The sequence below is a fragment of the Scyliorhinus torazame genome, chromosome 17 (genome assembly GCF_047496885.1).
Source record: "Scyliorhinus torazame isolate Kashiwa2021f chromosome 17, sScyTor2.1, whole genome shotgun sequence".
Classification (NCBI taxonomy): domain Eukaryota; kingdom Metazoa; phylum Chordata; class Chondrichthyes; order Carcharhiniformes; family Scyliorhinidae; genus Scyliorhinus; species Scyliorhinus torazame.
In genome coordinates, this window is record NC_092723.1 from 14,043,784 (window position 1) to 14,069,828 (window position 26,045).

At 48.1% G+C, this 26,045-nt stretch overlaps 1 protein-coding gene across 7 annotated transcripts in view; it reads right to left on the reverse strand.

Moving 5' to 3' along the window:
• The window catches only part of plekha6 (pleckstrin homology domain containing, family A member 6), a 358,362-nt gene extending 341,807 nt beyond the window's left edge, over nucleotides 1-16,555 (reverse strand). For all 7 annotated transcript variants that reach the window (XM_072480061.1, XM_072480065.1, XM_072480059.1 and 4 more), the window contains exons 1-3: nucleotides 16,420-16,555; nucleotides 16,188-16,264; nucleotides 16,023-16,080 (exon numbers count right to left, since the gene is read on the reverse strand). In XM_072480061.1, coding sequence (XP_072336162.1) covers nucleotides 16,023-16,080; nucleotides 16,188-16,264; nucleotides 16,420-16,484 — 200 coding nt within the window. In that variant the 5' untranslated portion in view covers nucleotides 16,485-16,555. The remainder of the gene's footprint in view (nucleotides 1-16,022; nucleotides 16,081-16,187; nucleotides 16,265-16,419) is intronic.
• Between the last annotated feature and the right edge of the window lie 9,490 nt (nucleotides 16,556-26,045).

Sequence of the window (26,045 nt, forward strand, 5' to 3'; positions counted from 1 at the left end):
GTGCTGGTTAGGTGGATTGGCCATGCTAAATTGCCCCTTTGTATCCAAAAGGTTAGGTCAGATTCCGGGGATAGGGTAGGGGATAAGACCTAGGTGTTCTTTTGGAGGGTCGGTGCAGACTTGATGGGCCAAATGGCCTACGTGTGCACTGTAGGGATTCTACGGTTCTATGATTAAAGACTACAGAATCCAACTACAAACTTAACATTCAAAATGTTTGCCCCTTCCCGGGGAGGTTGGAAATGGCCCTCCACACACCCAGCCGACAGAACTCGGTCATACAAAAGGCAATTGACCCAAAAATGTTAACACTGCTCCCCGCAGCTGCTGGCTGACCTGCTGAGTATTTCCAGCATTTTCAATTGTTTATTTTATGCGTAATGATTCCGGGTCGCTCCTAGTTGGGATGCTGGGGTGAACCTGAGCATTAAGACAAGGCTAGGAGCTGAAAAGCAAGACAGGAGAGAACGTAACTAAGTCAAGTCCAACTCCCTGTGGAAAACACAGAAAAACCAAAATCATTGTGAAATAGAGCCAAGACTGAGGTTCGAAACGAAAATACATGAGACAGGCAGCTACAGGAATTGATTAACTCCTGATTAAGGAGCAGGACACAAAGGGGCTTAAAGAAATTCCGAAACAACGGGGGCAATTCTCCAAAATGGAGACTAAGTGTTCGCAATGTCGTGAACGCCGTCGTGTTTCACAACAACGCGAACCAGGCCCGGGTACGACCGATTCTGGCCCCCACAGGGGGGCCAGCACGGCGTTGGAGCGGTTCACTGCGCTCCAGCATCCTTTCGCGGCGCCAACCTGCGCATGCGTGGGGGACGTCTTTAGCGCACCGGCCCCGACTCAACATGGCGTCGGTGTTCTGGGGCCGGCCGTGCCAGAAAGTAGGCCCGGTGGGGGGGGGGGGGGGGGGAGAGGCCGGCCCGCCGATCGGTGGGCCTCGATCGCGGGGCAGAACCCATTGGAGGCCCCTCCCCCCGGTGAAGGAGCCCCCCCTTCCCACCCCACAGGCCGCCCCCCCCGACCGTTCGCGCAGAGTTCCCGCCGGAAGCGACCAGGGGTGAACGGCGGCGGCGGGACTCTGCACCTCAGAGAATCGCGCGTCGGGGCGCGGTTGCGCCGATTCTCTGGCCCGCGCGGGGCTCGGAGAATCGCCCCCAATATCTTTGGATTCTTGAATCTTGACAGTAGCACCCCTGCGTTGTCTTTCTTCCCTGTTGCACTTTCAACTTGCAATGATTCAGGGGAGCTTTAATGACATTAGACCACACCCTGGTGGTAGAGAAATATTACTGCAGAAAGAGCCTCATGTAGAATAAGACAGTCATTTTCAAACCCAGGGACGCGGAGCCGTGGGTGGGTTGCGGGTGGGTGTCAGGAGGGTCGCAGGGCCATGCGTAGGGCATTCCTGATCGCGGGGCCAAACATCGCGGCGTTGCCAATCGCGGGGCCAAACATCGCGGCATTCCCAATCGCGAGGCCGGGCGTCGCAGCGTTCCCGATCATGGGAAGTAGTGCCCAACGGTGTGACTGGCATTAAAAACTGCCGGCTGCGACCGACTTTCAGAATGCCGGCCGTTTTGCGCATGCGTGCTCCGTCAACAGTGCGCAGGCCCAGAGCCCAGCAGGGCAGAGGGCTCCTCCTGACATCAGCGCCCTGACCCAGGAGCAGATTTTTTTTTTTAAATCGCTGGAATCTTCCTGCCTGGAGCGGTAGCAGAGAGCAGGCCTGCCGAACACTAACGTCAGGTGCTATGGGCGCTCGAGAGATTCCTCCATTTTCTAGCTGCCAGCAATGAGCTCCATGGCCTGTGGTGAACAACCCGTGAAGAAGCTGAAAACAGGAACAAAGCAGCATCAAAGGTGAGTACTTGAGGTGTGGGTTTCAATAATTGCGCCGCTGCAAATCAGGGTTCAAAGTTCATGGGCATCATATGCAAGGAAGCACTGGCAAATGAAAGTTTAAAACCCTCAAAACTTCAGAGACATTTGAAGACTAAGCATGGCGAGTTCGGGTGTTAAGGATCGCGAAGAATAGCCGGTTGGTAAAATGGGTCCCGGGCAAAAACGTTTGAAAAACACTGGAATTTGAGATAAAAAGGAGAAAGAGAGGGATAGAGAGAAGGACGCAATGAAGCATTTATGAGGTGTCGAAGAAATGGAGCAGCTAATTTGCATTTAGCACAACCGAGGTTCATCTTCGGTTAGCCTAGCAGATCAGTGCTTAAAATGCACGGGAGATAGTTCTAGAATCCTTGTACCAGCTGGTTGGCCTCCCCTCCTGCAGCACATTATTAGCTCGGAATCGTACAGACAATAAAGTCTGCTACACGGGAACAGCCTGTTGTGAGGAGGAGGCAGACTAAAATGTCCCTTTCACATTTGAACCCACATTTGAATCTCATGTGCTTTATGCCTCATAGATATGCAGAGATGATAGACCCCAGGTTCTCTCTCTATAAGAGGAGGTTTATTCAACGCTTTAGAATGTCTGCTCACATGTTTATGGTTACTTACCTACAGTTCAATTTCTCTTTTTTTAAGGAATCATACCCAGGCTTGATTAGTCACACACCAAGACACACAATCAAACATCGAATAACTGAACATTACATAATCCAGCTGAAACGAGCAGTCAACAGTTTCTATTTCCCCAAAGATGGCAGAACTGAGAGAAATTCAAACTAAAATCAGACCTAACTTGGGGCCATTTATTCATCAAATGCTGCCACTGGATCTCATCCAAACCCTGGCTACCTGTATCTTAACCCGCACCAAGTGGCCTACACGCACTTCACAATTCCTGGCTTCCCAACCTACATTCTGCTCCCAGTTTGGCAACACCTTGGGGTCAATTCTCCGCCTTCCCAGCCAAGTATTTCTCGGGGGCGAGCAAGCGCTGGCAGCGCGATTCTCCATTCTGCCGCTGGCCAATGGGATTTCCCATTGTAGCCACCCTACGCTGTCGGGGGTGGGGGTGCGCTGCCACGGGAACGGAGAATCCCGCCGGCGGAGAATTCACCCCCTCAATTTCTCATTCTTTTGTTTGAATCACTCCATATCTTCATCTCCACCTTCCCCACCTCAATAGCTTCCTCTAGCTTTGCAATCCTCCATGTTCTCTGCACTCTTCCACGTACTGGCCTCTTAAGACACAGTGAGAGAAGGAGCCGGAGGCGAAGTAGAACATCCCCCCCCCCACCCCCCCCCCAACCCCCACCCCCCACCACCCCCCCCCCCACCCCCCCCCACCCCCCCCCCCCCACCCCCTCAGACACCCGCTGATAAGGCCCAAGCTCGAATCACAGTACTTCAATGACTGATGCATACTCAAACACAAAGAATGGGCTGTGAGATGAATTTGGGGAGATATGATCCAGGACACAGAGCAACAGGTTGAATTAATTTGGGTGGGGTCCGAGTTAGAACATAGAACATACGGTGCAGATGGAGGCCATTCGGCCCATCGAGTCTGCACCGACCCACATTCAGCCTTCACTTCCACCCTATCCCCGTAACCCAATAACCCCTCCTCACCTTTTTGGACACGAAGGGGCAATTTATCACGGCCAATCCACCAAACCTGCACGCCTTTGGACTGTGGGAGGAAACCGGAGCACCCAGAGGAAACCCACGCAGACACGGGGAGGACCTGCAGACTCCACACAGGCAGTGACCCAGCACAGTGCTACCCACTTGTGCTACCGTGCTGCCCGTTGTGCTACCGTGCTGCCCGTGTTGGATGGGGATGATGGGTCTTGGTAGTGAGGGGGGCAGAAGCCCCGGTGAGGGTTGTGACATGGAATGTGCATGGGCTAAAAGATCTAATTAAACAGACACGGGTGTTCGTGCACTTGAAGAGATTGAAGGTGGAGGTGATTTTTCTGCAGGAGACGCATTTACCGGTGAAGGATCAGATCCGACTAAGGAAGGGTTGGGTGGGGCAAACATTCCATTCAGGGTTTGATTCGAAGGCGAGGGGGGCGCAATTTTGTTTAGCAAGAAGACGGTGTTTGGGGTGGACAGGGAGATGGGGGACCCGGGGGGGGGATAGGTTTGTGATAGTGAGCAGGGTATTAGCGGAAGCACTGATGGTGCTGGTGAATGTGTCTGCGCCCAATTGGGGCGACGTGGACTTCATGAAGAAGTTGTTCAGGTCTATCCCGGATTTGGATTTACACCAATTGGTCTTGGGTGGGGACTTGCATTGCGCACCGGAACCTAGAATGGATAGATCAAATCCCAACTCAATGGTCATGTCAGGGACGGCAAGAGAGTTGGGGGCGTTCATGCACCAGATGGGATTGGTGGACCCGTGGAGGTTTAAGCACCCGGGGGAGAGGGAATATTTCTTCTCCCACGGACATTGGGCATACTCCTGTAAGACGGCTCTGACGGGGGTTGTAGGTGTGGAATATGCGGGGATAGTGATCTCGGACCATGCGCCACACTATTTTTATAATAATAATCTTTATTAGTGCCACAAGTAGGCTTACATTAACACTGCAATGAAGTTACTGTGAAAAGCCCCTAGTCGCCACACTGGGTACACAGAGGGAGAATTCAGCATGTCCAATTCGACTAACAAGCACGTCTTTCGTTGACATGTGTTGGAGGCCTTTTCTGTTCGCGTTTGAGGAATTGGTCACCGTGGAGGTGAGGGTTGGGAATTAAAAGGGGTAAAATCAAACAAACTATAGCTACTTTGTTTATGTACTTTATGTTGACATGTGTTTAGAATAAAATATATTTTTTTAAAAGGTCAAATTAAGGGACAGTCTGGGGTCAGTCACTACTTCCATATTTCCAATTTTCAACCCTTCAGTGGCGGCAGCACCTCCAGCTGTCAATCCCCTCAGCCCCGGAATTTCCTCCCGAACCCTCTCCACCTCTATTCCTCTCTCCCCTCCTTTAAAACTCCTTAATACCTATCTCTTTGAACCTGATATCGAGAAGCAACCTACGACTACGACAAATTGTTATGAGTTTGATAATCTGGGGCGCGAAATAAGTCAATGAACCAGATTCGCTTCACTCCGTAAATGCAGCTCGTCCTTTGCAAATAATACCAAAATAAAGGACACGCGACACTTCCCTAAGTTGTCATCCACCTTCTCTCGGACAAACAACTCCACTGCATTCTGGCAACCTGACAAAAAATGTTTTGGACAAATCAGTTCATCTTTTTTCTTCATATTGCTAATGGGCAGTGATGGAACTGAAATACGTTTCCAAATATCCAGAATCAGGTTTTCAGCACCTTTTTGGTACAGAAATTGGCCACAGTTTGAAAACTTTCTGGCTTGCAAGTGGAAAGCTTCCTGATGCACAAGGGCACCTCTTTGAAAGCTGACGTCATGGGACCACTGTCCCTTTTAAGTTTAATTTAATGCTGTCGTGCGCCTTCTTCGGGATCTCTGGTTCAGCTTCCGTTACGTTGCAAGAAGTGCCAGCACCATTGTCCGATGCAAAAGCTACTGGACAACGGGAAAGAACGTGGCTCAGCTTGCGAACGTTGGAAGAAAAACAACCCACTGTCCTAACACCCACAGTATTCTTGCAACCAACCTCTCTCTGCAACAGATTAAGCTGGGTTAGAGCCAGTCAATAGCTGGAGGGACCTGTCTCTACAGGCTCTGTACAGATGGGCCACCTCCCTCTTTCAGGAACAAGATTATAGCTCCATGCTCCTTTTATTCAGGTATGGATTTTAATGCATTTAAGAGGCAAACAAAGAAATTGGAGCAAGAGTGCCCTTAAACCTGCTCAATAGTAACTCCAAAAGACGGCTAAGCTTCTACCTTAACTCAATGTTCCCCCCATCCTTGCAATTCCCACAATTTCCCGTGTCCCCAAAATCTATTGATCTCAGGCTTCAATGTACTCAACAATTGAGCATTGCCATCACTCTGGGGTAGAGCACGCCAAAGATACATGACCCTCTGAGTGAACAAATTTCCCCTCATCCCTGTCCCAAATGGGCAGCCCCTTGTCCTGAGACTATAGCCCCCAGTTCCAGACTCCCCAGCCATGGAAAACAGCCTCTCAGCAGCTATTCCATCATGCCCTGTTAAGAATGTTATTATGTTCAATGAGGTTGCCTCTCAATCTTTTGAACTCCCATTCTACTCAATCTCTCCTCATAGGCTGAACCAGTCACCCAGGAATTAATCGAGAGAAGCTTAGTTAGGAAGGGAGTTCCAGGTTTTTGACCCAGCGACAGTGAAGGAACAGCGATATATTTCCAAGTCAGGGTGGTGATTGGCTTGGAGAGGAACATCCCGGTGATGGGGTTCCCAGGTTTCTGCTGCTCTTGACCTTCCAGATGGTGGCAGTCGTGAGTTTGGAAGCTGCTGCCTAAGCAGCATTAGTGAGATCTTGCAGTGCATCTTGTCAATGGTACACATGGCTGCCACTGTGCAGCAGTGGTGCAGGCAATGAAGGTTTGTGGATGGAGTGCCAATAAAGTGGGCTGCTTTGTCCTGGATGGTGTTGAGCTTCTTGAGTCTTGCTGGAGCTGCATTTAGCCAGACCAGTACCTTGTAGATGGTGGACAGGCTTTAGGAATCAGGGGGTGAGTTACTTGCCACAGGATTCCTAGCCCCTGGCCTACTCTTGCAGCCACAGTATTTATGTGGCTAGTCCAGTTCAGTTTCTCATCAATAGTAACCCCCAGGATGTTGATTGTGGGGGATTCAGTGAGATAATGCCATTGACGGTCTTGTAGGAGATGGTCATTGCCCGGCCCTTGTGTGGCGCGAATGTATCTTGCCACTTGTCATCCCAAGCCTGCATATTGTCCAGGTCTGACTGCATCTGGACATGGACTGCTTCATTATCGGAGGAGTTGCGAATGGTGCTGAACATTGTGCAGTCATCAGCGAAGATGATTTTGACCTTATGATGGAAGGAAGGTAATTGATGAAGCAGCTGAAGATGGTTGGGCCAAGGACACTACCCTGAGGAACTCCTGCAGTGATGTCCTGGAGTTGAGATGATTGACCTCCAACCCCCACAACCATCTTCCTTTGTGCCGGGTATGACTCCAACCAGCGGAGAGTTTCCCCCTGATTCCCGTTCACTCCAGTTTTGCTCGGGCGCCTTGATTTTTAAAAAAATGTATTTTATTACAAACATGCATCAAACAGGTTACAGCGAATAAACACACTGGGAAACATGCTTCCCAGCAATCAACTCTCCCGTCAGTACAGATCTTTCCTCTTTTTCACCCCACCCCCTCCCCTGCGACGAACAGCCCCTCAAACGCAGTCACAAACATTCCCCACCTTTCCTCAAATCCCCCTGAAGAGCCCCTTAACTCATATTTATCTTCTCTAATCATAGGAAGTCGTACAGGTCACCCAACCAAGCCGTTATCCCCGGTGGCGATGCCGACCGCCACTCCAGCAAAATTTGCCGTGCAATCAGAGAAACGAAGGCCAAGACATCGGCCTCCCTCCTCTCCATGAGCTCCGGCTTCTCTAAGACCCCAAATATAGGTCCACTCCCTCCTCCACTATCCTGGCTAAGACCGTGAACACTCTCGTCCAGAATCTTCCCAATTTTTCACAACCCCAAAAGATGTAAACTTGATTCGCTGGCCCCCGCCCACACCTCTCACGCTCATCTGCTACCCCCCTGAAAGAACCCACTCATTCTCGCCCGAGCCATATGCACCCTTTGAACCACCATAAACTGTATCAGGCTCATCCTTGCACAAGAGGAGGTCCCGTTTACCCTTCGCGGTGCCTCACTCCATGCTCCCCAATTAATCTCCCCTCCCAACTCCGCTTCCCATTTCTCCTTGATCTTCACCACCCGCTCGCCTCCCTGCTTGCCCAGCCACTTGTTATATATCCCCAATTCTTCCCTCCCCTTCCACATCTGGAAGCAGCAGTCACTCCAGCAGGGTATATCCGGCAATCTAGGGAACCCCCTCCAGATCTTTCGCACAAAGTCCCTAACCTACAGATACCTGAACTCACTCCCACTCGGCAGCTCTACCCTCTCCCTTAGCTCCTCCAGACTGGTGAACCCTTCCTCCAAATACAGATCCATCACCTTGACCAGCCCCACTTCCCTCCACCTCCTGTATACACAATTCATCCCCCCGGCCCCAGCTCAAACTCATGATTCTCGCACAGCGGCGTTAGTTCGGTCTCCTTGATGCCACACTCGGTCATATGTGGCTGCGATGTCAAGGGCAGTCACTCTCAGGCGCACCAAAATTATGCACAACACAGTCTCACCAAAGCAGCAAGGCTTTCTCTTGCAACACAAACCCTCTTTCATTGAAGACTAACATATTCTTCCTAATTGCTTAATGAACCTGCATGTTAACATAGTCACAGCAGCATGTGCATTGAAAGACATGGTGCTGACCCAGATACCCCACCCAGATTTATTTTATGCCCCTATGATTTTTCCCTTGCACTTTGCGAGCAGCAGAAGACATTCATCTTCGATTTCTAAAGATGACAGGATAATCCTGATGGATTGACAACCCTAAAGCATATCAGTATACCCTTGCAAACCTAGCCCAGCATACGGCACGTCCAAATTCCTCTGAACTTCCCAATCTATTCCTGGAAACAAATTCCCCAAAAATCTCATTTTAAAAACAAATACAAAGTAAAAATTACCAACTATTGTCACCATTACCATTGCACTGATCCTGGCCTCTCGCACATCTAGGTTTTAACCGCTGCATCATTGATGCCTGCACCTTCAACCACCTGGGCCCCAAGCTCTGGAATTCCCTCCCTAGACCTCTCAGCTGCGCTTTCCTCTATTAAGATTAGCCTTTAAGGGACGGCATGGTGGCACAGTGGTTAGCACTTGTACCTCACAGCACCAGGGACCCGTATTCAATTCCGACTTTGGGTCTGAGTGGGTTTCCTCCGGGTGCCCCCCCACAGTCCAAGGATGTGCAGGTTAGGTGGATTGGCCATGCTAAATTGCCCCTGAGAGTCCAAAGATTAGAGGGGGAGGGGGATAGGGTGGAGGAGAGGGCCTAGGTAGGGTACTCTATCAGAGGGCCAGTGCAGACTCGATGGGCCAAATGGCCTTCTTCTGCAGTAGAGGGATTCTATGGAAGATGTTCCTTAAAACCCACCTGTCCTTATGTGACTTGATCTTAAAGTTTGTTCAACAAAGGGCAGCACGGTGGCGCAGTGGTTAGCACTGCAGCCTCACTGCACAGAGGTCCCAGGTTCGATCCCAGCTCCGGGTCTCTGTCCATGTGGAGTTTGCACATGCTCCCTGTGTCTGCGTGGGTTTCGCCCCCATAACCCAAAGCTGTGCAGGGTAGGTGGATTGGTCACACTAAATTGCCCCTTAATTGGAAAACATTAATTGGGTACTCTAAATTTTTTTTTTAAATTTTGTTCACTAAAACCTCGATAGAGCATCTTGGAAAATTTTACTAGGTTAAGAGCGGCCATACAAATGTAATTTATTTTTTTCATCTCCTAAGAGGATTTCGTACCTAACTGTCTGTGTGGCACAGACTCAATCACATTAACCACTGACAGCCTTTCAAGCCCATCAGATGTGATTCAAAACAAACGTTCTTTCTCCAATAAACGCCCCACATTGTCAAAAGGCCATGAAATGTCCTTCAGACCTCAAACAGACGGAGTAGACAACATATTTGGGGTTCCTGCTACCCCCGCCCCCGCCACCCCCACCCATTGCCATAAGAAAGGTCCTTCAGGACTGAGGAGCTGAAGCGAAAGTGGGAGGAGGAGCTGGGGGGAGAGATAGAGGAGGGCCTTTTGGGCGAACGCGTTGAGTAGAGTCAATGCGTCCACAACATGTGCCAGCCTCAGCCTGATTCAATTCAAGGTCGTTCACCAGGCCCGGATGAGCAGATTCTTTGGGGTGGAAGACAGGTGCGCAAAATGTGCGGGAGGACCAGCGAACCATGTCCACATGTTCTGGGCATGTCCAAAGCTGAGGGGACTTTGGCAAGGGTTTGCGGACGTCATGTCCAAGGTATTAAATACAAGGGGGGCATTGAGTCCAGAGGTGGCATTTTCGGGGTGTCGCAGGATCCGGGAATCCAGGAGGAGAAAGAGGCAGATGTTCTGGCCTTTGCTTCCTGGAGGCGGATATTACTGGCATGGAGGGACTCAAAGCCCCCGAAGTCGGAGACCTGGCTATCGGACATGGCTAGCTTTCTCTGTCTGGAGAAAATTAAGTTTGCCTTGAGGGGGTCACTGTTAGGGTTCGCCCGGAGGTGGCAAACATTCATCGACTTCTTCACGGAGAATTAATCGTCAACAGAGGGCGGCGGGGGTTAGGTTAGCATAGATTCGGGGGTTAATTAATGGTGGGACCTGTTGGGGAGGGAGGTAGTATTTGCCTATGTTTATATTTTCATGTACATTGTTTATATTGCTGCTGTTACAATACCAAAAAGTATCTCAATAAAATGTTTATTAAAAAAAAGAAAGGCCCTCCAGGCATTGTGAGCACAGGACGTGTTTACGATCTGTGATTTGTTTGCATCTTATCAACTATTTATTACCGTCTTGTTGGAAATACCGCCAATAAACTTGCATCACCCTCTTCAGAGACCCAGCCCTCAAACAGGACATTGGTCCCATGTGTCATGCATCAACTTGCAAGCACCATTAGACAAAATGTACACAGACTTTATAACAGATATACTCTTGTCTTAAGGAATATTAAAGCTGTAGTTGCAACAGTGCAAAGTAAAAGCTTAACATTACTTTTATTATACTCCACACTGGTTTTCAGTGATTATAATATCAACCCACATAAATAGACACCACACATTTCATTCAAATATTGAAATATAGAAAGATATACAACTCAGGAAAGGGCCTTTTAGCCCATCATCTGTATGCTATCTGGTGTAATCCCACGATCCTGGCCCATTGCCCTGGAGGTTACGACACCTCAAGTGCCTACTCGCATTCTTTTTAAATGCGAAGATAATCTCTGCCTCTAGCACCCTCCCAGGCAGTGAATTCCAGGTCCCCACCATCGTCTGGGTGAAAGAGATTCTCCTCAAAACCCCGTTAATCCTCCCGTTAAGTCTACAGCCTCTGGTTATTGACCTCTCTGCTGAAGAAGTCCATCCAATTCATTCATTCATAATAATCTTTATTAGTGTCACAAGTAGGCTTACATTAACACTGCAATGAAGTTATTGTGAAAATCCCCTAGTCGCCACACTCCGGCGCCTGTTCGGGTACACAGAGGGAGAATTCAGAATGTCCAATTCACCTAACAAGCATGTCTTTTGGGACTTGTGGGAGGAAACCGGAGCACCCGGAGGTAACCCACGCAGACCCGGGGAGAACGTGCAGACTCCGCACAGATAGTGACTGAAGGCGGGAATCGAACCCGGGACCCTGGCACTGTGAAGCAACAGTGCTAACCACTGTGCTGCCATGCCGCCCATTCAGAATTTTAGACACTTCGTTTGAATCTCCCCTCAGGCTTCTCTGCTCCAAAGCCTCTCAAAGCTTCCCTCATAGCTACAATTCTCCACTTCAGGCAGCAAACTCACAAATCTCCTCTCTCAGGTGACCATATCCCCCTGTAATGTGGTGGACCAGAACAGTGCATAGTACTCTAGCTGCAGTCTAACTCGTGTTTTAAACAGTTCCAGCACAACCTCCCTGCTCTTATATCCTGTTCCTCGGCTAATAAAGGACAGTATCCCATATCCCTTCAAGACCACCTTATCTTCCTATCCTTCTGTCTACAGGAATCTGTGCACAACTGGATCCAATGATCATCCACACCTCTTAGAATCCTACCATTGGACCATAGCACCTCGCTTCCTGCCACTGGGCCAATTTTGGATCCAAGTTGCCACTTTACATTGGATCCCACTGAACTAATTTATTGATCATTGACTAATTTATTGATGGGTTAGCATGGTTGCATAGTGGTTAGCACAGTTGCTTCACAGCTCCAGGGTCCCAGGTTTGATTCACCGTTGGGTCACTGTCTGTGCAGAGTCTGCACGTTCTCCCCGTGTCTACGTGGGTTTCCTCCGGTGCTCCGGTTTCCTCCCACAGTCCAAAGATGTGCAGATTAGGTGGATTGGCTATGCTAAATTGCCCTTAGTGTCCAAAAAGGTTGGGTTAGGTTGGGTTCATAGAATTCATAGAATTTACAGTGCAGAAGAAGGCCATTCGGCCCGTCGAGTCTGCACCGGCTCTTGGAAAGAGCACCCTACCCAAGGTCAACACCCCCACCCTATCCCCATAACCCAGTAACCCCACCCAACACTAAGGGCAATTTTGGACACTAAGGGCAATTTATCATGGCCAATCCACCTAACCTGCACATCTTTGGACTGTGGGAGGAAACCGCAGCACCCGGAGGAAACCCACGCAGACACGGGGAGGATGTGCAAACTCCACACAGACAGTGACCCAAGCCGGAATCGAACCTGGGACCCTGGAGCTGTGAAGCAATTGTGCTATCCACAATGCTACCGTGCTGCCCCCTACGTTACGCGTTACGGGGATACGGGGATAGGGTGGAGGTGTGGGTTTCGGTAGGGTGCACTTTCTGAGGGCCGGTGCAGACTCAATGGGCTGAATGACCTCCATCTGCACTGTAAATTCTATGATGATATGATTTTATGATCAGTATGTCCTGTGGAACCTTGCATAAAAATGTGACTAAAATCCTTGTAGACTCCATCAAACATGCTACTCTAACCACCCTCCTTTGTGCCTCCTGAAAAAATTCTGGTGCATACGGGAGATAGTCAGGTTGCCTCACTGATCCGACAAATCCAAATTAAATGGTTCCTCCAGGGAACAGTTCTGTTATGACCCAAATTATATCATTAATTAAGAAATGTAAATTATAGGTATGTCCCTCCCTGCGCCTGCCTCTGTCTGGTTCAGAGGTTGTAAACTTTACTGTTGCATTCTGTAAATAGTTTCAAAGTTTCACAATCTTCCCATGTGGCATTCTTGTCGATCTCCGTGAGTTTGTCAAGATATGAACGCAATAAACAACAGGATTTAGAGTGCAATGATCAGCTTGCGAAGGCTGAATAAATTGATGTGAAATTGTTTTATCTATTTCAACAGAAACATGACCCATTAGTTACGTGATATTTTTCAACCGGCTGATTAGGCTCTCTAACAAGTCTCCGTGTGCACCAGAAATAAGACCATGTTCCACCGCCACACACCCTCCCCATTATTAAATGGAAACATTCTTGATGATAACACGGCATCTCGGCTCCTGCCCGTCTGCACAACCAGAAGCTAAAACATCTGGAGACACATGATAGCAAATCCTACTTGGTACCAGAGAGATAGAGACACAGGAATAGGAGGCCATTCAGCCCCTCAAGCCTGTTCCCTGTTCCATTGTGCAATTAGATCATCGCTGGTCTGCTTCCCAACCCCATCAACCCACCTCCTTTTTAACAATTAATTTATTGAATTGAGAGTGTCACCGGCTAGACCAGCATTTATTGGCCATCCCTAATTGCTCTTGAGAAGGGGTTGGCGAGCCGCCTGCTTCAACCGCTGCAGTCCATAGTGCTGTTCCAGCGAGCTCCAGGATTTTGACCTTGCGAGAGTGAAGGAACGGCGACACATTTCAATGTCAGCATGGTGAGTGATTTGGAGGAGAGCTCACTGGTGGGGATGCACCCATGTGTCTGCCGCCCTTGTCCTCCTGGGTGCTTTGCAGGATTGGAAACAGTCCTCGAAGGAGCCTGGGTGAGTTGCGGCAATGCATCTTGAATATGGCATACGCTGCAGCCACTGTGCGCGGAGGTAGAGGGAGCAGATACTTAAGGTGGTGGGTGGGAATCAAGCAGATGCTTCGTCCTGGATGAGGTGGAGCTTCTCGAGTGTAGTTGGAACTGGACTCATCCAGACAAATGGCGACTATCCCATCCCATTCCTGACGCGTAGGTGGTGAAAATCTTTTGGGAAGTCAGGAGTTGAGTTACTCACTGCTAACTTCGCAGCCTCTGACCTGCTCTTGTAGCCACAGTATTTATGTGGCTCGCCCATGGTGGGTCAGTTAGCTAGACAGCTGGTTTGTGATGTGGAGCGACGCCAACTGTGTGGGTTCAATTCCCGTACCGCCTGAGGTTATCCATGAAGGCCCTGCCTCCTCAATCTTGTCCTTTGCCTGATGTGTTGTGACACTTCCTGTTAAATCACCACCAGTCAGCTCTCTCTCAAAAGGGGAGAGAAGCCAGTGGTCATTGGGGATTATGGCAAGTTACATTTCATGGCTGGACCAGTTGTGTTTCTGGTCAATGGTGGTCCCCAGCATTTTGACAGTGGGGGATTCAGTGACAGTAATGTCGTTGAATATCGAGGGAAGATGGTTAGATGCTTCCTTGTTGGAGATGATCACTGCCTGTGTTTGTGTGTTTCTGTAATCCTTCGGAAAATATTTCACTCTCAGTTCTGACATTATCAATTATCTGGCCTCAACAGCTTTCTGGAGAGAGGAGTTGCCGATTCCCACATTTATGTTTAGCAGTGCTCCCTGGAATCATCCTCGAGTGCCTGAGTTCCAATTTTAAGGTTCTGGACATTCCCACTAGAGGAACAAGTTTCTTTCTCAATCTACCCTGTCGATTCCTTTCATCATCTTAAACACCTTGATTAAATCATCCTTTAATCTTCTATACTCAAAGGAACGGAAGTCTAGTCTATGTGACCTGCATTCAGAATTTAAACCTTTTTAACCCCAGTACAATAACGAACTAAGTTGGGTCAAGGAAGCAGTCTCTCCGAAGTAGAGTGACAGGGGAAACAAATGAAATAATCTTTAAAAATGCAATTAAACACATAAAAATCCACATGGACAATTCAGAACTCAAATTCAAATATATACTATTCATTGCAAAATACAGGCCCAACTGGATAGTCACAGTGAATTGCAAATGCTTCCAAATCCATTTCTGAATCGAGAAAGTGGGCAGCCTAAAATTTAGGGGTTATTACATTTACATCTGCAGTCAGAGGTCAGTCAAACATTTTCCTTGAGTTCCATGATATTTTGGTGACAGGAACTTGCCCTGGTCTACATCAACACGGCTGCAGCCAAGTTGGTTTGACTCATAATTCGATAACGGGACTGAAACCCTTTAAATGAACTGATAATCACTCCTGAGAGAGTCAAAGAGAAAGAAAAGGTTGGTGCCAATGTGGGCGGTAATGCACCTTAAACCGTCTCCCAAATCTGCTGGCCACATCTCAGGGACTGCCAACCACATCAGGTAGCAGCAACTTAAATTCCCCCAACCCAACTTCCATCCCGACCCTTTTTTGGAGAAGGCTCACGTGTGGACTTCAGGATCGGGCTCAACTGTGATTCCTCCACAGTTAAATAACCAACTAGAGTACGAGAGGGCATCTGGTGCCCGACAACAACATATATTTAAACAGCATCTTTAACACAACCGCTCTACGACAATGAAAGGTGCCAAGGTGCTCGAAAGGAAAACGAGACATGTAAGGACAGATGGCCAAAGACTTGTGTTTTAAAAAGTGTCTTAAACCAAAAGTGGCAGAGAGAGGCAGAGTGATTTAAGGAGGAAATTCCAGGGCTCAGGCCATAAGCAACTGAAGGCATCAATTGTGGGGCGACCAGTTCAGAAGTGCTCAAGAGAGGAGACAGAAGGAGAGGAGTGCAGATTTCTCCGGGGGTGGGGGATTGTTGGGCTGGAGGAGAGTTCAGGGAAAAGGATGAGGGGAGACCATGGAAGGATTCCAGAACAAAGCTCAGAACCGGGCGGTCAATGTAGGTCAGCAAGCACAGGGGTCATGGATGAATGTGACACAGGTAGTAGAATTTTGGGTGACCTCAAATCTACAGTGCGCCCAATAAACTGACAAATAAAAAAAGGGGGGGGGGGTCACCTCTTTCAAGACAGGTAAAGAGAGAGACAATGATCTTCCCAAAATGACAAAATTCATCAGCATTAGAATGAACAAGGTCCCAGGTGAAGTTAAAAAAAAATATCCACTCACTTGATGAAATATGTCGCTCCTTCAAAGGTGAAGCCTTGTTCCCAGCCACGAGGCAGACCTGCAATTGAAAAATAATAATAATAAATGTACAGAAAACGCTGTGATGTGATGCGGGCAGCAACAAAAAAAACAAGACCCAGGACTGAAACCTCTTTTGGTTCCTACCTGATTGACGCCTGTGACCAGTTCGGAAATCGTGTCCTGACCTTGGGTGGATCCAACTAGTGGAACGGGTCAAGTCACTGCAAAAATAAAATAAATTAAATAAAATAAGTATACCCCCCGCCCCCTGGGGGGGGCGGGGGGAGAGAAACGAACTCTGGGAGAACGCTGCCCGCACAGAGACTGGGCTGAAGTCCACAGGAAACCTCTGCACAGACTGTAACAAATACTCAACTCTACAAAGAAGATTCTGCCATCCCGGGTAATTCCATAACTCCAATACTTGGGGAGGTTTTCCATCTGTCCCGGGCGCTAACTTTCAGCCCCACTTTGGGGCTGTGCAAGGAGAGGGAGGGGGGGGGGGGGGGGGGTCTCCCTCCTGCTCTCCCTCCTGCTCTCCCTCCTGCTCTCTTTCCCCTGTGGATTTCCCGAGGACGCTTCCTTGTTGTCGGGATGAGTGAGTTGTCAGTATCACCGCCCTGTGGATCTGAAACACACTCCCCTTCTTTCTCTCTCTCTCTCTCTCTCTCGCCAGGTTCCACTCCCCACGCTGACTGAGTCACAGAGAAAGGTTCAAAAAAGGGATCTCCAGCCTGCTCCGGGATAAATCACACTTTACCAAAAAAAACCACCCCAGAAACTATTCCCGAGAAAGAATTCCCATTCAGGCCATGCCCGTGTCCCATATCAACCGCCCCCGCCCACACACACACACTCTCTCTGCCTGGATCAACATTTGTCCCTCAAACACCGCCCATTACAAAAAAAGTAGACCACTTCGGTCAATATCACACTGCTGTTTGTGGGATCTTCCCTTTGCACAATTTGGCTGCCGAGTTTCCAACCTTACAACCGTTTTCTTAATGCACTTCCCCATCCCCACCCTCTTTAGAGGGATAGTTGAGGGGGTTCAGCGATTCCCGGCTAACCATCAGTCAGTATATCTGAAGCACATCCTCCCATAACCAGCCTGGGATTTGGACCCAGACCTCCTGGTCCAGATGTAGGGATATTATCACTGCACCACAAGGCTTCTTCGGGTTACCATGGTGCCTACACTTCAGCAGTATTTAATTGTCCTTAAAGCACTTGGGGATATCCTGCGGTTAGAAGAGGGATATAGGAATGGTTAACAGACAGGAAAACAGAAAGTTGGAATAAATGGGTCATTTTCGAGGTGGCTGGCAGTGACTAGTGGGATCAGTGCTTGGCCCCCAGCTATTCACATATACACCGATGGATTGGATGACGGAACCAAAAGTACTATTTCCAAGTTTGCTGATGACACAAAACTTGGTGGGTATGTGAGTGGTGATGGGGATGTTAAAAGGCTTCAAGGTGACTGAGACAAGCTGAGTGAATGGGCAAATATAAAACATAGAAACATAGAAAATAAGAGCAGGAGGAGGCCATTCGGCCCTTCAAGCCCATTCTGCCATTCATTATGATCATGGCTAATTATCCAACTCAATAGCCTAATCCCGCTTTCTCCCATACCCTTTGATCCCTTTTGCCCTAAGTGCTATATCTAACCGCTTCGTGAAAACATACAATGAGTTGGCCCCAACTACTTCCTGTGGAATGAATTCCGCAGGCTCACCACTCTCTGGGTGAAGAAATTTCTCCTCATCTCTGTCCTAAATGGTCTACCCCATTTCCTCAGACTGTGTTCCCTGGTTTTGAACACCCACATCATCAGGAACACCCTGTCTAGTCCTGTTAGACCATAAGACCATAAGACATAGGAGCAGAATTACGCCCATCAACTCTGCTCCGCCATTCAATCATGGCTGATATTTTCTCATCCCCATTCTCCTGCCTTCAAATGTCAGTTAGTTTGAATTCAGGACCGGCATGTTCCAGTGAGGAAGAAGGATAAATATGGCAAATTTCGGGAACCCTGGATAACGAGAGATAGCGTCAAAAAGAAAAAGGAGGCATTTGTCAGGGCTAGAAGACTGGGAACCAGGCAAAGCCTGTGTGGAATATAAGGAAAGTAGGAAGGAACTTAAGCAAGGAGTCAGGAGGGCTAAAAGGGGTCACAAAAAGTCATTGGCAAATAGGGTTAAGGAAAATCCCAAGGCTTTTTACACGTATATAAAAAGCAAGAGGGTAGCCAGGGAAAGGGTTGGCACACTGAAGGACAGGGAATCTATGTGTAGAGCCGGAAGAAATGGGCGAAGTACTAAATGAGTACTTTGCATCAGTATTCAGCAAAGAGAAGGAATTGGTAGATGTTGAGTCTGGAGAAGGGTGTGTAGATAGCCTCGGTCACATTGAGATCCAAAAAGACGAGGTGTTGGCGCCTTGAAAAATATTAAGGTGGATAAGTCCCCAGGGCCCAATGGGATCTACCCCAGAATACTGAAGGAGACAAGAGAAGAAATTGCTGAGGTCTTGACAGAAATCTTTGGATCCTCACTGTCTTCAGGTGATGTCCCAGAGGACTGGAGAATAGCCAATGCTGTTCCTTTGTTTAAGAAGGGTAGCAAGGATAATCCAGGGAACTACAGGCTGGTGAGCCTTACGTCAGTGGTAGGGAAAGTACTGGAAAGAATTCTTCGAGACAGGATCTACTCCCATTTGGAAGCAAGTGGACGTATTAGCGAGAGGCAGCACGGTTTTGTGAAGGGGAAGTTGTATCTCAGTAACTTGATAGAGTTTATCGAGGAGGTCACAAAGATGATTGATGCAGGTAGGGCAGTGGATGTTGTCTATATGGACTTCAGTAAGGCCTTTGACAAGGTCCCACATGGCAGACTGGTACAAAAGGTGAAGTCACACAGGATCAGAGGTGAGCTGGCAAGATGGATACAGAACTGGCTAGATCATAGAAGGCAGAGTAGCAATGGAAGGGTGCTTTTCTGATTGGAGGGCTGTGACTAGTGGTGTTCTGCAGGGATCAGTGCTGGACCTTTGCTGTTCGTAGTACATATAAATGATTTGGAGGAAAATGTAACTGGTCTGATTAGTACGTTTGCGGACAACACAAAGGTTGGAGGAATTGTGGATAGCGATGAGGACTGTCAGAGGATACAGCAGGATTTAGATCGTTTGGAGACTTGGGCGGAGAGATGCCAGATGGAGTTTAATCCAGACAAATGTGAGGTAATGCATTTTGGAAGATCTAATACAGGTAGGGAATATACAGTGAATGGTAGAACTCTCAAGAGTATTGACAGTCAAAGAGATCTAGGTGTACAAGTCCACAGGTCACTGAAAGGGACAACACAGGTGGAGAAGGTAGTCAAGAAGGCATACAGCATGCTTGCCTTCATTGGCCGGGGCACTGAGTATAAAAATTGGCAAGTCATGTTGCAGCTGTATAGAACCTTAGTTAGGCCACACTTGGAGTATAGTGTTCAATTCTGGTTGCCACACTACCAGAAGGATGTGGAGGCTTTGGAGAGGGTGCAGAAGAGATTTACCAGGATGTTGCCTGATATGGAGGGCATTAGCTATGAGGAGATGTTGAATAAACTCAGTTTGTTCTCACTGGAATGTCGGAGGTTGAGGGGCGACCTGATAGAGGTCTACAAAATTATGAGGGGCATAGACAGAGTGGATAGTCAGAGGCTTTTCCCCAGGGTAGAGGGGTCAATTACTAGGGGGCATAGGTTTAAAGTGCGAGGGGCACGGTTTAGAGGAGATGTACGAGGCAAGTTTTTTACACAGAGGGTAGTGGGTGCCTGGAACTCGCTGCCGGAGGGGGTGGTGGAAGCAGGGACGATAGTGACGTTTAAAGGGCGTTTTGACAAATACATGAATAGGATGGGAATAGGGGGATACAGACCCTGGAAGTGTGGAAGATTTTAGTTTAGACAGGCAGCATGGTCGGCGCAGGCTTGGAGGGCCGAAGGGCCTGTTCCTGTGCTGTACTTTTCTTTGTTCTCCCCATAACCCCTGATCCCCTTATTAATCAAGAACCTATCTATCTCTGTCTTAAAGTCTCTCAGTGATTTGGCCTCCACAGCCTTCTGCAGCGAAGAGTTCCACAGATTCACCACCCTCTGGCTGAAGAAATTCCTCCTCATCTCTGTTTTGAAGGTTCGTCCCTTTAGTCTGAGATGGTGTCCTCTGGTTCTAGTTTTTCCGACAGTGGCAACATTCTCTCCACATCCACTCTATCCAGGCCTTGCAGTATCCTGTAAGTTTCAATAAGATCCCCCCTTATCCTTCTAAACTCCAACGAATAGAGTCCTCAACCGTTCCTCATACAACAAGCTCTTTATTCTTGTGAACCTCCTCTGGACCCTTTCCAAGGCCAGCACATCCTTCCTTAGATACGGGGCCCAAAACTGCTCACAATACTTCAAATGGGTTCTGACCAAAGCCTTATACAGCCTGAGAAGTACATCCCTGATCTTGTATTCTAGCCCTCTCGATATTAATGCTAACATTGCATTTGGCTTCCTCATTTTGGCAGGGTTTATAAAGCTAGAGCGGATTAAGTTCGTCCTAAGGGGGTCGGCTCAAGGGTTCACCAGGCGGTGGCAACCGTTCGTCGAATACCTCGCAGAAAGATAGATGGAATGGAAAAAAGAAGGCAGCAGCAGCAGCCCAGGATTGGGGGGGGGGGGGGGGGGGGGGGGGAGGAACCAGAAGGACTCTCAGGGTTGTTAATATATACTGTATAATATGTATTTGTCGTTGCTACAGATAATTATATATTGGACTGTTAAATTATATTTTTGGAGAGTGTTACTTGTGATAAGGCAGTTGCCAATATTAGGGTTAGTTTTCATTTTTGTTATTTATTATTTATTCATTTGCTGTTTATAAAATAGGTCATTGTTATTTGTGTTGTTATAATATTGTGTAAAGGATGCACACTGTACTGTGTTGGTTGACCAAAAATGTTCAATAAAATATTTTTTTAAAAATAAAAAAATTTCAGGTGTGGCCTCATCAAGGCCCTGTATAATTGTAGCAAGACATCCCTGCTCCTGTACTCAAACCCTCTCACAATAAAGACCAGCATACCATTTGCCTTCTTAACACTCAGAATACGAGGACACCCAGGTCTTGTTTACCCTCTCCTAATTTATGGCCATTCAGGTAATAGTCTGCCTTCTCATATTTGCGACCAAATTGGATAACCTCGCATTTATCCAAATTATACTGCATTTGCCATTCATTTGTCCACTCACTCAACTTGTTCAAATTACATTGAAGGATCGCTGCATCCTCCTCACAGCTCACCATCCCACCCAGCTTGGTGTCATCTGCAAATTTGGAAATATTACATTTTGTTCCCTCATCTAAATCAGTAATGTATGTTGTGAATAGCTGGAGTCCCAGCACCGACCCCTGTGATACCCCACCAGCCACTGCATGCCAATTTGAAAAAGACCCGTTAATTCCTACTCTTTGTTTCCTGCCTGCCAACCAGTTTTCTATCCATCTCAATACATTACCCCTAATCCCGTGCGCTTAATTTGACACACTAATCTCTTATGCAGGACTCTGTCAGAAGCCTTCTGAAAGTCCAAATATACTACATCCACTGGCTCCCCCTCATTCACTCTTCTAGTTACATCCTCAAAGAATTCTAGTAGATTTGTCAAGCATGATTTCCCTTCCATAAATCCCTGTTGATTCTGTCCGATCCTGCCACTGTTTTCCAAATGCTCTGCTATAAAATCTTTAACAATCAATTCTAGAATTTCCCCCACTACCGACATCAGGTTTACTAGTCTATAATTCCCCATTTTCTCCCTACCTCCCTTTTTAAATAGTGGAATTACATTAGCTAACCTTCAATCTGTAGGACCTGTTCCAGAGCCTTTAGAATCCTGGAAGATGACCACCACTGCAGCGACTATTTCTAGAGCCATTTCCTTAAGTACTCTGGGATGTAGATTATCAGGCCCTGGGGATTTACCAGCCTTCAACCCCAACACCATTTCTCTACTAATATTGATCTCCTTCAGTTCCCCCCTCTCATTAAACCCTGTGTTCCCCAACATTTCTGGTATCTGATTAGTGTCCTCATTTGTGAAGACAGAACCAAAGTATTTGTTTAGTCGCTCAGCCATTTCTTTGTCCCCTATTACGCAATACCCTGTTTCTGACTGTAAGGGACCTACATTTTTCTTCACCAATCTTTTCCTCTTCACATACCTATAGAAACTTCTACAGTCAGTTTTTATGTTCCCTGCAAGCTTCCTCTCGTACTCTATTTTCCCCTTCTGAACCAATCCCTAGGTCCTTCTTTGCTGAATTCTAAATTGCTCCCAATCCTCAGACCTGTTGCTTTCCTTGGCCAATTTGTATGCTTCTTTCTTGGATCGAATACTATCTCTAATTTCCCTTGAAAGCCATGGATTGGCCACCTTTCCCATTTTACAATTCTGCCAGACAGGAATAAACAATTGTTGCAACTCCCCAATGCAGTCCTCGAATGTTTGTCATTGCCTATCCACACGCAATCCTTTAAGTAACGTTTGTAAACTCGATCAAAGACAACTCGCGCCTCATACTATCATAGTTTCCTTTATTAAGATTTAGGGACCCTAGTCTCAGAATCAACTACTTCACTCTCCATCTGGATGAAGCATTCTATCATATTATAGTCGCTCATTCCCAAAGGGTCTCACACAACTAGATTGCCAATGCTTCCGTTCTCATTACAGTCTCGGATGACCTGTGCTCTAGTTGGTTCCTCAACGTATTGGTCCAGAAAACCATCCCGTATACACTCCAGGAATTCCTCTTCGACGGTATTGTGACTAATTTGATTTGCCCAATCTATATGCAGATTAAAAATCACCCTTTAATTACAGATGTTCTTTCATCACATGTATCTCTAATTTCCTGTTTAATGCCATTTCCAACATCACCACTGCAGTTTCGGGGGTCTATATATAATGTTTTTTGCCCCTTAGTGTTTCTCAGCTCTAACCACACAGATTCATATTGTCAGAGCTAATATCCTCCCTCACTATTGCGTTAAGTTCCTCTTTAACCAGAAATGCAACCTCACCGCCTTTTCCTTTTTGTCTGTCCTTCCTAAATACTGAATGCCCTTGGATCTTCAGTTCCCATCCCTGATCACCCTGCGGTCATGTCTCCGTAATCCCGATTATATCATACCTGTTTACACCTATTTGCGCGATTAGTGCATCCGCTTTATTGCGAATGCTCTGCGCATTGAGGCACAAAGCCTTTAAGTTTGTCTTTTTAACATGGCTTGTCTTGCTCCCAATATTTTTCACTGTGGTCCTGTTTGAATCTGATCCTTGGTATCTCTGGCTATAACTTTTCTTCTTCCCCTAACTGTCTTTTGTTTTTGCCCTTGTTTCCTCCTTCTGTGACTCCTTGCGTAGGTTCCCACCCCCCTGCCATTTTAGTTTAAATCCTCCCAAACCACTCTAACAAATACTCCCCCTATGACATCAGCCCAGGTGTAACCCATCCAGTTTATACAGGTCCCACCTCCCCCAGAACCGGTCCCAATGTCCCAGGAATCGGAAACCCTTCCCCTCACGTCAAAAGTTCAGCCGCGTATTCATCTGATATTTCCTGCTATCTCTACACTGACTAGCACGTGGCATTGGTAGTAATCCTGAGATCACTACCTTTGAGGTCCGACTTCTCAACTTGTCAAATATGTGACAAATACGGTAAGATTTGGAGAAACGTGAAGTTATCCACTTCGGACGGAGAAACAGAATGGAGGAGTATTGTTTAAATGGTGATAGATTGGGAAATGTTTTTTTTTTTAAAATAATTTTTATTAAAGGGTTTCATAAAATATCAATAACAAAATGAGAAAGAAAAAAGAACCCAACAGGGTTAAGTACAAAACACAATCTAAAACAGCAACCCCCCCAAACGCCTCCCCCCCCCTCGTACCTAAATAATAAATTAACATTAACACCCCGACTTAACACAACAGGTGTATACACCCCCTCAGACCCTTCCAGTGTAAATAACATAAACAAAAATAAAGTAACCCCCCCCCCCCGCAAGCTGCTGCTGCCATTGACCAATGTCTATCGTTCTGCCAGAAAGTCTAAGAACGGTTGCCACCGCCTAAAGAACCCTTGTACCGACCCTCTCAAGGCGAATTTCACCCTCTCCAATTTAATGGATTGGGAAATGTTGATGTACAAAGGGACCTGGATGTCCTAGTACACATGAAATCAAGCATGCAGGTACAGCAAGCAGTTAGGAAGGCAAATGACATGTTGACCTCCATTGCAAGAGGATGTGAGTACAGGAGCGGGGATGTCTTACTGCAGCTGTACAGGGCCTTAGTGAGACCACACCTGGAGTATTTTTTTAAATATATATTTTTATTCGCCTTTTTCTCATTTTCATCCAAATTTACATTCACCAACAAACAATCAACGGTAACAAATATAGGGCGAAATTCTCCCCCAACGGCGGGATGCCCGCCGACTGGCGCCAAAGCCGGCGCAAATCAGACGGGCATCGCGCCGGCAAAAAGGTGCGGAAGTCTCCGCATCTTTGGCGGCCTAGCCCCAACATTGAGGGGCTAGGCCGACGCCGGAGGGATTTCCGCCCCGCCAGCTGGCGGAAATGGCGTTTGTTGCCCCGCCAGCTGGCGCGGAAATGCGGCGCATGCGCGGGAGCGTCAGCGGCCGCTGCCAGTTTCCCCGCGCATGCGCGGGAGCGTCAGCGGCCGCTGAAAGTTTCCCGCGCATGCGCAGTGGGGAGAGTCTCTTCCGCCTCCGCCATGGTGGAGGCCGTGGCGGTGGCGGAAGGGAAAGAGTGCCCCCACGGCACAGGCCCGCCCGCGGATCGGTGGGCCCCGATCGCGGGCCAGGCCACCGTGGGGGCACCCCCCGGGGTCAGAATGCCCCGCGCCCCCCCCCAGGACCCCGGAGCCCGCCCACGCTGCCTGGTCCCGCCGGTAAATACCAGGTTTGATTTACGTCGGCGGGACAGGCAATTCCTGGGCGGGACTTCGGCCCATCCGGGCCGGAGAATCCAGCGGGGGGTCCCGCCAACCGGCGCGGCTGGATTCCCGCCCCCGCCCAATCTCCGGGAGCGGAGACTTCGGCGGGGGCGGGGGCGGGATTCACGGCGGCCAACGGCCATTCTCCGACCCGGCGGGGGGTCGGAGAATGACGCCCATAATGTCAATCCCCTGGTAGCACAGTGGTTAGCACTGTTGCTTCACAGCGCCAGGATCCCAGGTTCAATTTCCGGCTTGGGCCTCTGTCTGTGCGGAGTCTGCACGTTCTCCCCGTGTCTTCGTGGGTTTCCTCCGGATGCTCCGGTTTCCTCGTACCAGTCCCGAAAGACATGCTGTCAGGTGAACTGGACATTCCGAATTCTCCCTCCGTGTACCCGAACAGGCGCCGGAGTGTGGCAACTTGAGGATTTTCACAGTAACTTCATTGCAGTGTTAATTTAAGCTGACTTGTGACAAGAAAGATTATTATTATCACAATTCCTTCCTCCCACCAACCCCCAAACAACCCTCAACATTTAAAATACAAACATCAAAGAGAAGGATTCATGAATCCACCATCCACCCATACATAGTCATCAACAACATACACAGTCCATTTCCTACCCCCACCCAACCCCTCAACCCCTCCCACTGTTCAATGTCATCCAATTCTTGAAAGTGCATAATGAACAAAGCCCATGAATTATAGAACCCTCCCATCCGCCCCCTCAACCCAAACATCACCTTCTCGAGTGTTTAAAAACTCCAACAGATCCCCCCGCCAGACCAGGGCACGGGGTGGAGAAACTGACCTCCACCCCGACAGGCACCACACCTGGAGTATTGTGTGCAGTTTTGGTCTCCTTATCTAAGAAATTATATACTTGCCATAGAGGGAGTGCAGAGAAGGTTCATCCCTGTATTGTCGTATGAGG